This window comes from Chaetodon auriga, chromosome 21, assembly GCF_051107435.1.
Source record: "Chaetodon auriga isolate fChaAug3 chromosome 21, fChaAug3.hap1, whole genome shotgun sequence".
Taxonomy (NCBI): domain Eukaryota; kingdom Metazoa; phylum Chordata; class Actinopteri; order Chaetodontiformes; family Chaetodontidae; genus Chaetodon; species Chaetodon auriga.
In genome coordinates, this window is record NC_135094.1 from 9,931,942 (window position 1) to 9,949,097 (window position 17,156).

Genomic DNA, 17,156 nt, shown 5'->3' on the forward strand with positions numbered 1-17,156 from the left:
AGTAATAAAGGCATTAATACACCGGCATTATAGTCGAAAATCTAACCTGGCACTTGATAGGACTAACTTCCTAATAATAAAAAGCAGAATAAAAATAGAGATCGGGTTATATTCATTAAAAACAGTTCTTGTGAAAAGTTTAACGTAACACATTTTTTTGGAAAACTTTAGGTGTTTCTTTAAAAAACAAAAAGTGCTGCTGTATTGTGACAAGTGCTCACATGGCCACCATTCACTGGAAAAAGCTTATATTATGGAAGAGTCTGCATGTTGCTCTTCCTCTTGAAGTGGAGAGCAACGTTTGGGGAACGGGGAGAGGGTTGCACGCTGGAGAGGAATTCATAGAATGACCCACTGATCCTGCAGCATGCCCTCCAACACTGTATGTGGGATCTTATTGTATATAAACAGGCTGGTCGCTCAGAGGATTCCCGGTTATTGGCACACAAAACCCCACCGCCATCAGTTCATATCTCATCAGAAATGAAAAATAATGCGAACAACCTCAAAAAACAAGAAAAGCAAATTAAAATTCATGCTTTGCTGCGCCTTGTCAACTCATCACCTGATAATATCTGGGAGGAATATGAAGTCTCGAGAAGGATATGAGGTGTCGAGATAAGTGACTGTGGGGGTGGAGCTGCAGTGCGGTCATATGTATGGAAATCTGTCCCTGTCTGTCTCACACTTCTTCAGCAGCCCTGATGCAATGGCCTTCACCGCCCTCATAGTCTCAGTGCAGGTGGGGCTGATCAGGGATTCAGGTAGGAGGAAGCCGAAGTATCCTGTATCCCTCAACTCGAAGGCAAAGGTGTACGGGATCCCGTTCCTGTAGGCCCAGTCTATAGAGCTGCCTGAGCTGACATCTGTGAGGACGATCGACAAACAGAACAAGAAAAGCTTAGAACAGTATTGTGTTAGCATTAAGAAATGTAATGGAGTATCAATGACAGTGCTGAGTACAATCGTTTTCTGAGATACTTCACTTTAAGCTACTTTAGTAGTAGTATAGCTCATATACGAAGACGCAGTGTAATACTGTATAGCAGTTGCTAATACTTCTGCATTTGTACAGAAAATTTTATGTGTTTCAGAGTGTGGTCTTGCTACTTTTACTTAATTCTTCTTCCAACACTGCTGGCGACAAATTGATTTAACTTTAGGTGATCCCGAAGGCATCGTTCTTAATGGTGTGACGTCTTCATCTCTGCATTCAGCTCGTCTCAGTGGGTGCAAACAGTGCAAGACAGACCGAACTGATTGAAAATCCTCTGTACTTCATGACATGAATAAGGATCCATTTACAAAAACCACAGACGCGGTGGGAAGGAGGGCAGAAAATATTCAGGTGCGGCATGACGAATCGTCAATCTCGTCTCTCGTTCCAAACTTCTAAACGGAACAGTACTCACACAGCGTTGTGGAGGCAGGTCCATATCTGTACTTCACTCCGTAGGCAGAGTACAGGGCTGTCACTGCATTATGAGCTGCTGACTCCTGGACAGTGAAAGCACAAGGTGGCTCATCAGTGATCCTACAGACTGAATGTCTTCACAGCAGGATTTGACATTCCTGTTAAGCAACTCCAACATACGACCACGCAGCAGGCGACGGGGTGATGGATAAGAATATTATCTTATATAAAAACTTATTATCAGTTTATCATCACGCTCTCTTACCACGCAGTTGAAGTTGGGGATAGTGGCATATTTGTAGGAATAGGGGTAGAGCAGCATTTGGGCGTAGGCGTGGATGGATATGTATGCTTTGACACGTTTCTTGTGCTTGCGCAAGAACTTGGCCACGGCCTTGACTTCAGGTTCAGACTCGGGGAAGGGGCCGCAGTAGGTGTCATCGCAGGGATGAGAGGAGGCTCCCTCGTCTGGGGAAGGAAGGGAGGCGAAAATGCATGAAGAGTCAGATTTCGATGCACAGATCTAGATCAGGTGTTAGATTCTATAGATTCTGGACATTACAGTGCAGTGCAAAGACATAGAGAGCGATATTGTGGGGGCAAAACCAATGCAGAGATCCCCACAGTCACGTTATTATAAAGAAACCAAAGACAATTAAATGCTTTGCAGAAGCACTGAACCCACTGTCACGACCTTCCAAGAGAAATTAAGGATTCTGGTTACTTCTGCTGTGATGTTTGTGGCTCTAAACAGTGAACATCGGTACCTCTGAGTGATGTAAATGACCTATTTACAAGAGCTGACTTGTTCTGAAAGGCTTCACATGGAGCAGAAAGGAGCACACTGAAAGAGATCTTCATGTGTATTAAAGTTTCATTGAAACCTGAACTTGTAGAAAAAGGGCTGCGCATGGAGTGACTGCTGTTATTTCTAATATAGTTGCAGCTATTTCAGGAGTCAATAAGGCTTAATCATTTCCCAGTAATGTGACCTGTTTTTCCAGTGCAGTGCCAAACATTACAGGCTACACTGATGTTTGTCATCTAGAAATAAGTCCTATCTATGCATAGTAGAAGCAATTTGGTGACTTCTCCAGCACTCATATACCACATGGTGGCATAAACATCGTTGCCAAATACATTACTGTACCTCCTTTTCTCTACCAAACACATAGTTTCACTGACAGCAGGTTCCCTTAAAGAAAAACTTTCAAATGAAGAACCCAAATAGCCAATTTGTGAGCTAATAGTCTTCTTCAAATTCTCTCTGCTCACATCAAATCTCCATGTGTGTGTCTGCATTGCAAATTTCTTTGTTATATTCTCAGAGCCCTCCCGGAGTGATGATGATTCAGCAGAACCCCGCACCCAGCCACCCCCCCCCCCTCACCAGAGACTAAATGACATCAAACACACATTGTTGTCACCACACAAATATTTCACCCACAGCTTACACTGATTAATAGACAGAGAAGACTACATCAGCAACAGACTACGAGGAGCGCCTTGCCAAGTGTCCTTGTGCTGTGTGAGAGCGAGAGAAAGAGGGATTTTCCTGAGATATAAGCTGAGCTTGATCAAACTCACCACACCATTTCACTTTCCAGTTTCTGTTAGCGTCCACTCCCCGGCAGTGGAACTTGTGATTTTTGGACCGTGTTTTCCTCCAGAAGCGATCCTACAGGGGAAAACATGATTGTCAGACTCGCTGAACAAATGGAGCTACCTGCCATCTCCAAAATAATCCATCTGTCACTCTCTCAGCTCCGGCTGGTCCATTACTAATGGTACATCTGCAGACAGGAGTTGAGGGGCATTTTTCATGGGCATTATTTTCACTGAAGGAAAATAGACACGGCGATAAGGGCTGCCCAATGACAGAAAACACGTTGCTATCTCTCTGCTATTTAGTTTTTCAATTACTGTGTAAGTTCTGATCCACATGGGCACAAAACATTTGACATGCTACCTTGGAAATATTCACAATCTATTAAAAAAATCTTTATTTTTATCCATACATGTACATGCACCTGAAAAAATAAAGTCTGAATGGTGTATGTAGACAGAGCTCCAGTACCGTGGTCCAGCTGAAATGATAGCCATCCACATTGAAGACAGGCATGATGTAGAAGCTGAGCTGGTTAAGCAGTCGTCTCATCACAGAGTCATGCTGGTATGAGTTGATGGCCTTAAATGATAAAATAAAACAGTTTGATGTGGAGCATTGTCTAATGAGATGTGCATTGTTTTCTAACCTCGTGCATGATCGCTGTCACAGTTCTTTACATGCACCACTGAGGCAGGTTAATACTCAGACTACAGAGGAGGATTGGAGAGGAGATCTGGGCACTGGGCTAATACTGCTGATAGTCTGGTTAGACTCAAGGTTAATTTGCTTTAAACCTCTAACAAAGATGGCACCCTGACCTCCAGTGGCCAACTTTAGTTACTACATTAGAATGGATTCACATTAGCGGGCACATAGACATAACTCAAGTGGAGCATCTTTGTTTTTTTTCTCGTCTTCTTCATGTTTATGTGACGCTGTTATTCACTCACGAAGGTCTTGTCAGGTCATGTAATGTCCTATGGTGAATTAGTCATGTATTTTAGTTTAACGTCATAAGTCATAACTAAACCATCAGAATGAGAGAGCATGAAGAACTGCTGTTTTCTAAACCCAAGACAGGCAGATACTGAAGCAGTCCATTTGGTGTGAAATATATCTTAGCATTTGTTTGAGCATTTTTAAAGTACCAGTATCAGTTGAGCTTTATCATGCAAGAATTCCTTAAAATGGTCTGTGACTCTTGATTCTCATACACTTTCCTTTAATTATCTTAACGTTCTGGCACTCATAGCGTTGCACCGTGTTGCAAATCCCGCTCATCTGGCGTCTAAATATTACAAAACGAGCCATTAAAGGCTCTTGCAGTTAATGTCAGGCTCTGGTCTGGTACCGTCCGCACTTCAGAGGGTACTAACTAAGACTTTAAGGGCGTGATGGAGCTTGTGTAAACGTCTGGGTTATGTTCAACATCTGAACAATAAAGTGTATTCCTAAGTATTTGCATAATGGTGCATGACAAGTGAACAGATGTTCATGTTGTGTGGACCCCAGAGACCAAACATCACAGACTGCTTTCTACAGGCTATCATTCAGCTATATGTTCCCGTTAAGATAATTGCATTGATGCAAACAATCCATAAAGTTTAATTTGCACAGTAGGAAAACAGGAGTACCTCTTTGACAAACCACTGGCAGAAAGCAGGTCCTATCCACTCTCTGGCATGGACGCCACAGTCGATCCACACGGCTTTCTTCTGATGACGACTTCTCTTTCCTATCTGACAGGAGAGAGGCGCTGACAGCCTCAGAGTGGCACGAGTACGCGTGGACATCATGCACCTGTGTGTCTTTCTTTGTCACGTCTAATGTGTACGTCACATGCTTTCTCTCCTACCTGAAGCACATAAAGCGGTCTTCCCTCGTACGACTTCCCGATGGAGAACATGTCAACCAGGTCGGAGTGGGTTCTGTTCACCTCAAACATCCAGCTCTGGATCTGCAGGACAGAAAATAATGTCGAAGAGCGAACGTCACTCAAGGATTTGTTTGCAAAGTTCTCAACAGTAAATGGGGAATTTCATCTTTCAGGCAATCTAGGACAAAAAAGAAAAAACACTTTTAAGCCATGGTAGTATATTAAGTACTAGTAAAGACAGAGTATATGTTTATGCATGTACTGTAATGTGTATCCATGTGTATGTGTGCCTGTGGAGTACGTGCATTTGTGCGGGGTTGTGTCTTTGTCTGTATGATGTGTCTGCACAGGCACACAGAACAGGAGAGGATCAAAGCTGACAGTGCTAAAGATTTGTGTAGGCTCTCAGGATGTGTGTGTGTGTGTGTGTGTGTGTGTGTGTGAGACAGATTCATGTACCAGGAGCCCCGATCGAGCTGGGAAAATAAACACTTTAAAGCTGTGAAGTGTCTGAAGCAGAGTGCTCGTCTCTGTGTGTGAGAGCGCGTGAGGCATTTGGGAGGCAGACCTGTGGAATGGGGTAATTGGGAGTTTGAGAGCACCTTGGAGAGGTTGTTTGTTTACTCTGTGCGTGCGAGAGAGCAGAGGAGCGTGAGAGATAGGCGGGTAGATGGTGGGCTTCACATCTACCTCTTCCAGAGAGTGGTAAACCTCGTAGTCATACTGAGACTCTGACCTCCGCTTGCGAGAGGAGCGATATCCCGTCTGCTTTTCAATTTCCTTCTGTAGATTGGAGATAAACACCCTGTGGGAGGAGGAGAGGGAGTCAGACACATGATGGACGTGACAGCCAACCACTGTAACATCCTAACCAATCACATTCAAGGACCTGAGTGGACTCACTGACAAGCAGGTGTTCACTTAAAAATATTGATTGATTTTAATATTAGAATTGGTACCACTTTTCAAAAAGGACACTTTACAGATGCATTATAAGTTGTAACTACTGTATTATAATAATAATAATAATAAGCCATTAATGAACACTTTGGGTTGCCTGTTTGGGTTGCTGCTGCTTATTCACCTCTTGAATTATTTGTGAGCCAATATAACGAGCCTGTTGTCATAATCAGGCCTGACGTTACTGTATTTTAGTTTATAGGTGCTGTGGGATAAGACATAGGATAAGACTTTATTTATCGCATGCTGGGGAAATTCAACTGTTACAGCAGCAGAATGAAAAGGAGGGAGAGGTAAAAAACTGAACATAAAACAAAACAGACAATAAAAAAAGACACAAAACTTCTAGGTGCAAATTCTCTTCACTGTCTCTTTTTTGACATTTGCATGCACAGGTGACATGTTTGAAGCTCTGTACACTTTGCCCACAACACCAACTCTAACTTCATGTGAGAGGACAGAATTAGCAGATATCCCCATTTAACGATTAGTTCCAGGAGGTCTAGGACATAATATAACTAATGGGTGTTGAGGGCTGGTATAAAGTGGTGGATCAGGGGTCCTGGATTTATTGTTGACTCATTCCTAACACCAATTACGTAACTGCTCTCACTCATCCTGTTCTTTTCCACCATCCGAACCAGCTTTCTACATCAGCGCTCAACGTGTTTGACAGCACAAATGATACTAGTTATGCCGCTGCTGTCTAACAGTAAATGAAATGTGTTGCAAATTAGCCAAAACCACAATTATCATGGTCATTATCTGTTTATAGGCTGCTCTCGGGCCTGATCAGACCCTGCGCCTCTTCACTTCCCACTCCAACCTAAAACAGATGATGGGATCTGTTTTCATAGCAGCTATGTGGGCAGCCAGAAGTACACTTCCCCATGAGGTCCTTATATATACATTTGTATCCATAACTACCTCAAATAACACGAAACATGATGGATTATTTGCCTGAGAGTAAAACTAGATCGTTGACGCCTCATTCCCTCAAAACCAAAGACTGTCCCCTGCAGTGTAAACCATTTTCTCAGGCAACCAACACAGAGGAGTGCAAAAAAAACCCAAACCCATCCTCATCATCCTCCAATCTGCAATTCCTCCCTGAGGACTTAGATGACAATGGAATTCTTTCTAGCTGCAGCTGCGGCTGCTTTGATAAACCTCCATCATTTCAACGTTAATTTTGATGAAGGATGATGCAGAGAGATGAAAGGGTTGTATTTTGGAGCAGATTGGGGGAGAGGCTGTGATGTGCTGGGTGGGTGTCTTTGTGTGTCCCCGCTTTGAGGAAATGCAGACTTTTGCATGGAAACTATTGTCGACTCCGCATGTGCAAATCATACATTCTGGCTGCGGAAAGTTGGGTAATTGCCCCCACCTTTGGATAACAGATGTGTCTCGGGGTGTAGAAACTCTGCTAATAAGATTAACAAATGTGTGAGAGTACGCAAGCATGTGTGCTGTCGTATGTGCCTGTGCTTATGGCAGGTGGTCACTCCGGTCTTACCGATAATCAACACGCTCCTGCTTTAAGCGTGCATGTAAACCTCGAGTGTCGTTGCGCCTCACATGGACATCCACGGTGGCATTTTGACAGATTAGAGTCGCGCTGTTGGGCTGCCAGAAGTCCACCTAAAGGAACAGGACAAATATATTAGACCTGGGGTAACAGAGACACAAAAACCCAGCAGGATTTTATACTGAGGGGGAGGAAATCCAACAGCCCTGCTCATTGATTTTCAGCACTGATCACACACCAAGAAATATTAAAGGGATTTCAACAATGGTGCCGTATATTGTTAAATCACAATGAAAGAGTTTTGATTGAATTTGTTGTTTTATTTCTCCTTTTCTGTCTGATTTGGTGGTGAATTTATTGATGAAGGATGAACGATGCTGCTCGGCCACATCCCAATCCAAAACCACTGCTCTCATTCCCCCAAATGTCAAATCTGTATACGACACTGCGAGGACATAAATGATGAGGCAAGGCATTACTGTGGCACTAAAATCTGAGTCGGTGGCCAGCTGTGGCCAAACAAATGTAACTGAGTGTGGAAACACTGAATTTTATAATGAAACCAAAAAGAATCTATGTTTGGATCTGCTATGTTTTGAATATCTGATCCACTTAACAGGGTCAGTATTCGCTTTACTCTTCACAACAAAAACCACCATGAAAATAAGTTTTGGACTTAACTGCCCCTCATTGACTCTGTAGTGTCGATGTTAAGTTAAGGCTTAAAGAGCATGTTTAAAAGAACTGGCTCCAAATAAAGAGCTTACTATCTTATCTTCTGGGTGTTTAAAATAGCACCAAACATTTGGTGATGATGGCGGCCAAATTGTTTTTGTTAAGACCTGAACAGTTTAACATTCCTCTGGTCTCTTCCTTCGAGCGATGAGCTAAATCAGGGGAATGTTGATGACTCTACGGCGTTAATGGGGCAAAACGCACTCAGACGTGTCCCATTAACAACCTGCAGCGACTGGCTCTCCCTCTGCTTCCTCTTTACTGTTTGACCTCATACTAGCAACAGAAATCCTGTCTTTCAGCGCCCGTTATCAAGGCGTGATAGTGGGGTCTGTTAGCTTTAGCTGAAAGAGACAGCCCATCGCCGATGCTAGCCAACTATATAAACACAGACACCATGGGGTAAGCGATAAAATAACAGAGAGAGGGAGAGGAAACTAAAAGAAAGAAGAAGAATTTCGGAGCAAATAGGAAAGCACTGATCTACACATGATCCGCACAGTAGTCACTGCACAGAGAACCGGGTATATTCAGCGTCCCTGTGTTTGCAGACGTGTGAACGTCCTCAGCTGGCTTTCATTTGTAGTATAGCATGGGGGCAGACACGCAGGCTGGCACACATGCTTGTTAATGTGTCAATTGGTTTAATGGTTTACAGAATGCATACCAGATTAATTTAACTTTGTTTAGAGCCAGAGGGGTAGAAAATCCTCAGCCGGAATGTCTTGGTGCCCTTGAGGATAAACCGCCCTCTGCTGCTGCACTTTTATGGCGTTTCCAAATGGTTAAGTACCGCAAATGTTCCAGCGCTGCTGCTCTGTTAGCCAAACAAATCCAAAACACATACGCCTAAAAGGCACTTAAATATCCCTGATCAGATAACACGACTCCTCACAAACAATCCTCTCAATTTAAGTTTTTTATGGCTGATTTCATGAGCCCTAAAGTTGCATTCTCTGTCTGCTTTAGAAATCGTTTGTCTCCTGATTGTTTTACGCGACTCTTCTTTTTAATGTGTCTCTGTGTATACAGGGTAGCTATAAATTGAATTTGTGTTGTTTTGGTTGATGTAACACTGGCATGGGCAGAACAAGAAAGGAAAAGTTATAGTTCAATAAAAAAGAACTGGCTTTCCTTAAGGCAGATGAGGTGAAGCTGTAGCTGCCAGTTAATGTGTCAAGTAAAAGAAAACAAGTTCATTAAAGTAAAGCAGTTCTTCATGAATATACATTATACTAGCATGTATTAAAAGCAAACTAGATCCACCCACTTTCTTGCTGAGAGTTAGATTGATAGCACACATCTGCACAGTTAATGTGAAGCTACAGCCTGCAGACGATTAGCATAGCTTAGCACAAACACTGGAAACGGGGAAACAGTTAGCACAGCTCAAAGGTAAGAAAATCCACCCACCAGCACCTCTGAAGCTCACTAACAATGGCGTCTAAGCAGAGTTAGAGGCAGGTTATTAAGCATCTTCACCACTTCATGTCTGTTTTCAGTCAGGAACAACAGAGGCAAATCGACCAATCTGCAAAAACCTTTTTAAAAACTTTGGCTGTGTTTAAATGTGAAATTTAGTAAGTCTCTCCTCAAGACAGACAACAGTCTGTCTCCTCCTCTCCCACAACAGCAGGACAGACAGACAGACAGACAGACAGACAGACAGACAGTTATAATGAACTCAGCTGCAGAAAAATGCTGAATCTGCTTCACAGTAAATCATGGAACAATTCATAGGATGCAATGACAGCAGCCAGGGTGACTTTGCTAAGATAATAGTGTGTCTGCTTCACAGATTTAACACCTGGAATAGTTCAAAGTAAGCTTGTGTGATTTTGTGTGTGAGCATGCTAAAATTAGACTTGAAAAGAAGTGTGTAACTTTATCACTATTAAAAGTATGTGTAATTTAGTACACTTCAAAAAAGGACGCTTTTAAAAGTACTACTTATTGCAGAAATGGAGTATGCATTTTTAATACATATAAGTAGAACTGCATGACATCTATTCAGAAGTACACTTTAAATTAAGCACACAAAGGAAAAGTGTACTTCTGATGACTTATCTGTACTTAACTTATACTTCTAATACACTAAAGTATACCACTTTTTGAACTGGGCAGCTTCCCTATTGTGAGAATTTGTTTCTTTTCTTTGCCTTTTATATTAATAAACCAAACATCTTTAGGTTTTGGGGTGTTTGTCAGACAAAACAAGCAATCTGAAGCCATCAGCTCATTCTCTGGGAAATTTTATGGGTCAAATAATGAATTGATAAAGTTAGTTTCGTCCCTAGTTTACACAGAGCTGCTGTGTCAAGTCTTCCAAGTATTACAAGCTGCTGGAACTGACAGGAAATATCTCACGTCCCATTTCAGGTACAGTCACAAAAATGTTCTCCAAGAACTGAAATGATAATGACACGCAAAAGTAATTATTAACTTTTTGTGAAAATCCAACACGTAGAAATATCTTATCTTGACAACGCATAGCTTTGGTGACGGTATTTGCTCTACTGGGTGCATTCAGGAGCTGTTGTGTTTCCTCGCTCGGCTGCTCAGAGTTCACCTGTCAGTCAAACACACAGGATTGTGAGGTTTACTGTAAACGTGTATTACCTATTAATGCAGTTTCTGTAGGTCAGACAGACTGCAGGTGATCAGCCATGGTGGCTTCACAGCTCACGCCATCTGCCATCTATGTTGTCCTAAACTGTTGCTGCCAAACGAAATGTAAATGGCTTTAGACTTGAAGAAACGTCTCATTTTGTTAATGATGGATCTGATCTCGACTTATTATTTAACCTCATGCCTAGCCTGAGGCTGAGGCTGAAAAGTTCGACTCCGGCACTGGAGGCACGGCAGTGTGGCTAAGCTACTGAAAACACACATCCACAGCTGTCCAAACAGTAGCTGCCACTGCCTCGGTTGGCCTTGGAGCACCGTGTCCGCTGCCCTTACAAGCATGAAACTCCAGCCAGGTCCTGACCAGCAGCCTGGCTCTGTCCTGTCCTTCACTGCAGATCCTACATATTTACTGAATCCTCCTTTGCCCTCTTCTGTTCTTTCCCCGCGGAGAGCTGTATCGGTTCTGGACCACTGAACGAAAGCCTGACCTGAACCCGAACAGACGCCTTTCATATATGTTGATGAGGCATCTGGCTGCACAAATACAACCCGAGCGGACCAAAGTGGAGAGACAAACCACACTGCCACGGGGCAGAAATTCTGAGATCAAAATCTCTGCAAGCTCCCAAAGAAACCCTTTTAATTTGATTTTCCAGATATGTTTTAATTAGCTTTTCAATAATGCTGTCTTTTGTTCTGAACATAAACAACTGCAACAAAACTCACCAAAACGATCAAAACTCTGACTAAAGCAACGGTCGCAGAACTTAGCTCTCCATTTTCTTTATAATTAGTAGCAGATTACATAGTTCTTTCAAAGAAACGTCCGAGGAGAGAGGCCCATAAAATAAAATCTGACATCGTACTAAAAGACAAAATAGGCCGGGAGATGCAGCTGAAAGCTCTGAAAAAAGCTTGTCACTGGCTCAGAAGTGAATTATATTTCAAGGCCCTCCTCACAATGCCGTAATTACAATTCAGTAGAAACACTGAATTTATCGTCTGTTTAGCAATTTTTAAACCTAAAATCTAAAAATACTGCAAGCAGCCTAAAAAATGTGCATGTTTTTATCTGTACAGTACAAATCTTGGTGGTTGCCAAAACCCAAAATTCAGAAGAAGTAATAAAGAAGACATGACAGTTTCCTCAAAAGTAGAAATCAAAGGGATATTTGGGATTTTTGGAACATATGGGGCTACAATTTACCTGCTAGCTGTGATACTGATGCTTTGAGATATCCCAGCTGGTATAATCAGATTGATTTAAAATGATTTTTTAAAAAATGTAGTAAATCCTCTGTTTAATCAATAACTCAAAGCATTTCTTTGACCGCTTGCCGAATAAGAATGCCTCACATTGCATCATCCCTGTTATGCTTTACAAACAGTCTTCTCTGTGTATTTGCAAACTAGAACAATGTGCAAAGGAAGGTCATCCATGCTCCGGAGGCTGATGGGTAATTACTCCCAAATGAATTTGAGAAAACAGGCGAGGCCTTCGTGTCCTCCAGGGTTTCCCTTCCTAATTTCAATATCTTTGAAACACATGTTCATATAGTTTCCAAACATTCAGCGTCATTATGAAGAAACGTTTTACATTTTCCCTCCCACTCTTCTCTTGGGGTTTCTCTCTGAAACCGATACAGAGCATCCTATCAGCAGTATCTCAGTCTCTCAGGCAGGGAATACGTCCTGGCTGTGACAGACGACCACGCTCGGCTGCTCTCTCTGTCTTGCCTATCGTTGTCCCCCGCCTTCTGTCACATCACCCCTCGACCCTTTACCATCAGCTTCACGCCTCACTCAGACTGCTGTTCATGTGTCACAGAAAGACCGCTGGGAGCCTACAGGCTGTGAGCAGAATAATAACACATAATTCATTTCAATATGGCTGTAACTGTAACGGCTACACGTGCTGTGTGTAAGCGTTTTCACCTCACTCTGGTAATACAGTTCATAGTCTACTCACATTCACTTTGCACTTTAATTCTTTTTGCACCTCTGGTGCTAAACTGAAGGTAAACAGGTTCATTGGTAACAGGTGATAGCATCATGATTGGGTATGAAAGGAGCATCCTGGAAAGGCTCAGTCGTTCACAAGCGAGGATGGAGCGACGTTCACCACTTCAACACATGACTGTATAAAGGATGTTACCACATGGGCTCAGGAGCACAGTTTGTTTGCCAATGACTGCATTATGTTTTTATTTATACAGCGCCCCAACCGTTCTGGAATCGGGTTTGAAATCCAATCTAAAAAAGTCTTCAACAACAATAAAAAAAGGAAATAAAAGAAAAAAATATGCGCTAACCTTCATATGTCCCAGAATGTTCTTGAGCACTTGGACCTCCTCGTCATTGCTCGGAGTGATCCTGAAGACTTGATCGCTGCAAAAGCAACAGAGGTGTCGGCTTACAACTGGGATCAAAGTGCCCCAGAGGGGTTTTTACAGCACTAACATTCACTGCAACAGGGCTTGGATCCATTTTCATTCAGAAAACATTTGGGGCCATGAAGTCACAGCTAATGCAGCCTCCTTTTGTGCTGATTGAAGGTGACATAATAGCAGATGTTTGATGGTGAAATGGGCGGCTCCTCTTTTGTAGGGCGGTTCGTCTATCCTATAGATGACAGGGGCAAACCTCAGTCAAACAACCTGTGTGAGCCAGCATTATAGGATCAGATTTCATCGTTTCTGCAGGTAGCACCTGGCTGGAACTATTCTTTGGCAGGTACAGTAGCAGCAGCTGTTTCACATTTCCGTAGCGTAAATACATTAAGCACATACCGATATGTGCTGTACACAGACGCGAAAAGCAAGCAGAGCGCATAGTCCGAATTGACATTGCATACATACATCGGACTGACTGCTGAAACCTGATTTCTTTCTGTTATGTGTGGTGCTCTCAAGGTGTTTGGCTGGTTAAAACAGATAAACGCTAAATCATTGGAGTTTATTTAGTCAAAATTCATAACAGGATGAGGCTTGAGTCGAACATCTGTGGTCAGATTAAAAACACAATGCTGCTGATTTTTAGCACTTAATTCAATTTTTACATCAGGAATAAAGAATTATTTCATTTTAGTCAACTGTGGAAAAAAATGTAATGACATTATTATGTTGCTGGGTTTGTTATAATTCAATATAAAAATCATTATGCAGTCATATCATTCTCTGCATGACGGTCTTGGCAGATGATTGCGACAAAAAGCGTAAGCAGATAGAGACGCTTGAGAGTGTTTCTCACACAATCTGCAAACCACATCTTTTACATCGCCTTGCTACGAAACAAAGACGCTCTTTATCCTCACAGTGATCTGACACAGTGTAACTTTCAGTACCTGGGATTAACCTTCAAGCTAACATGCTGCCAATAATTCATTACAGTCTCTTAATTACAGGCTCTCTGTGTCTGCTGAGCTGCTTGTGTGTGTGCCAGGTTGCATGTGTGTCCTCTTTCATGTCTTTTTGAGACCTCTTTCCTCCTCTTCTCTCGTTGTCTTCCTCTTATCCGTTTGGCTTACTCCAAAGAGCTTTTTACAATGTGTCACACAGGAAGTTGGGCCCCCCGGAACAAAGGTGGCAGTGGGCCACTCTGAGGTTTGAGGAACAAAAGGGTCCGGGGTGTCCCACGTGAGCGGCCACCCCATTTCAGTGACCGCCACACACTGCCGAAAAAGGTGGTGCAGGTGGTTTTTGGAGGTGGAAATAACACTGGGATGTGATCGAAATTGGGAAAATTAAGATATTCGGTTTTGTGAATCTAGATGGATTTCAAACTTCAAAAACAAGCCTGTCGTATATTCTGTTATTACAGTCTGTTCTCTGTGAAATATCAGTCGTATTGCATATCAAATTTGCAGGACTTGGTTTTTTTTTCAGTTTTTTCGTACAGCACCACAGTCCCTGAGAAAATAAGCAGAACCCCAGAGCTCTGCTGTAGTCCAAACTGAACCATTTCTTCATCTTTTAGCGATTCTCAAAGATGACAGACTGTTTTTGTTACAGTGCAGGCCTGGCAAAGGCCTTGTGCTTGTGCATCTACCAGCTGCAAGGCTTTCTGAGCTAAAGCTGTCCTCAAGTTGTCAGTCTGTTCATTCCCACAGCACTGCTCTCGCTGGGATGGAAGCAATTTGCCTTTCAGATCCACTCCTTAAAGCAAGACGCTGACTCCTCAGTGTGTGGATGCTGTTATCTCGTACAATAATCATTTCTCCTTAATGTCGAGACGTTGAAGAATGACATGTTTGGTCTACTTTTTAGACTAAACCCTCATTGTGAAGAGTGGAACAACACCCAACACAACCCTGATTTCTCAGTCAAACTTGCCCCCCACAGCACTATATATTGGGACTTTTAGTGTCAAACCAGTGGTGGCGTGAGCTACACAATCTTTGGAGTGTATCCAAGATATATGTTGTTTGAGACAGACGAGGAGGGAGTTTCCAGCTGAGGTGGTCTCCCTCTCTGCGCCCACCAATCTACATCAAAAGCTCTTTTGAAAAACAGACCATAAACCCTTACACGTCTCAGTCATGCCTTCTATATGTTTACCCAAATTACTATATGTGTTCAGCTCCAGATGGCCCTACTGGAGACCATCTATTTGTCCAATTGCTCCCCAGATTTCACATCCAAGGTCAAATCCTGAGTGTAGCTACTTTTAGGGTCCAGGTGGAGGGTTGTGTGTGCCCCACATTCAGCCTCGTAAACATGCAGACAGACTGGTGTGCCAGCGCTCTTGACAAAAATGACTGTTATGACAAATTTGTTCCCTCTTGTGATCACAGAACATGGTTGCATGAAGAGAGCTGGGAGTTGCTGCCATCTTACCTCTATAATTTTTGAAATGAATACTTTGAGCAGTTTGACAGGCCACTGTTGCTGTAAGCGTCCCCTGTGTCATCTGTGCATCTGGGTACTCTGAATGCCTCTCTGCAGCAGATACAGGCTTATCCAACGTGCCATCAGACAACAGGGTAAACTAAAAGCTTTATATTATGTCTCAAACAGGAAATATGTCCCAAAAAGATAGGGCAGATGGTGAACATAAAGACCATCTTTGTTCGTGCGCCGTGCGCTTCATATAAGATAAAGCCCGTCTCTAGGTGTGGAGGTCTCTGCAGAAAACTTCTCTGCTGTGCGCTTTTCCTGCAGCTCAGTGGGCTCTATCAGGCTCTAGTGAGCCCCAGAAATGAATGGGGGTCTTTACTCACCCTGCGTAGCGGTTGTTGTAGAGATAGGCACCGACGGGACATAGCACGTTGCTGCAGATTATCACACAAGCCAGTAAAACGGAGGCGCGAAATGCGCTCCCGTGGTCCATCCTTGGCCAGTGGATCAGAGACGGAGGATGCCGATCGGGCTCCTTTGCAGGATGCAACTTATCCGACTTACCCGAGCAGAAGCGTGATTGCAGCTCAAAAGACTCGGTCCGGCGCACCATTAGCAGATTGGCGAAGTCACTTTCGTTGTCGCGCCGCACTCTCTGGTAGTTGTCCCTCTGACACAGAAGGTGCTAAAGGTGCTCGAGTCGGTCATCTGGCACAGGGGAGGCACATAGCACCTCTTTGAAGCTCTGGAGGGAAATTGCAGGGCAGCAGCTCTTTTTAAAACGAGGAGGACCAGAGTCACGTGGCCCGGTGTCGGCTGAAGTTGGTAACTGGATCCCTGATCAGTGGTGCGCGCTGTGTGCTCAGGGGACAACCTATAGAGACCCGCGCGTATACATTCGCCAAATGTGATTTTTCAAACGGTAAATTATGCGTCTCTTAACATGTTGAGTGGTGCATAGTGTTTTCTGTGGAGACATGAACTGTATCAAGTAACTCATCTTTATCACATCAGAACAACAGGCTTATTCTTCCCGTGCGCTCAGCTCAGGTCCTTTGAAGACAACACTCAGCTCCTTTCTTGATAAAACATGAGAGGGCCTTCACATCACTGTCAGAGTGGGCTGTGCTGTCCACACACATTCAGTTTTTCTAATGTAATTCTGTCATAAATTGACATTAAGAGCAGCAGGACCTCCCAGTGATCATCCCATTATGGTGGCATGTGTAGTCCACCTCTTGGTGGAAACTTGACCAAAAGAACAAAAGAGCACATGGAGCAGAAGGACGTAATGAATCCAGAAAACAATAAGGGAGCCCACTGAGCTCCTGAATCCTCAGCTTCCTGCTCGCTTATACCTCTACAGCCCAAAGCCAGTGTGATAACCAGCCACCAGCTCTGTCAGTGCCTTGGCCCGGCTCCACCAGGAATCCCTCTGTGGAGCGTTAGGTGGCTCTCCCTGTTATTCTTGGCTTTCCGTGCCTCCGTTTGATCCTCTCCTTATCACCCAACACCGTGATTAAATGTCTAAGTCAACTGCCAGCCTTTTCCTTTTGTGATTGCATGGCAGC

The 17,156-nt window shown here is 43.3% G+C and overlaps 1 protein-coding gene across 1 annotated transcript; it reads right to left on the minus strand.

Annotated features, from left to right (window-relative positions):
• cpa6 (carboxypeptidase A6) lies at nucleotides 1-16,198 on the minus strand. Its single transcript, XM_076761619.1, has 11 exons — nucleotides 15,969-16,198; nucleotides 13,063-13,138; nucleotides 7,376-7,500; nucleotides 5,590-5,704; nucleotides 4,879-4,980; nucleotides 4,658-4,762; nucleotides 3,492-3,602; nucleotides 3,002-3,092; nucleotides 1,680-1,882; nucleotides 1,413-1,497; nucleotides 1-866 (listed from the first exon to the last, which is right to left on the minus strand). The coding sequence occupies exons 1-11, from the start codon at nucleotides 16,196-16,198 to the stop codon at nucleotides 652-654; spliced, it is 1,458 nt and encodes a 485-aa protein (XP_076617734.1). The 3' UTR covers nucleotides 1-651.
• Between the last annotated feature and the right edge of the window lie 958 nt (nucleotides 16,199-17,156).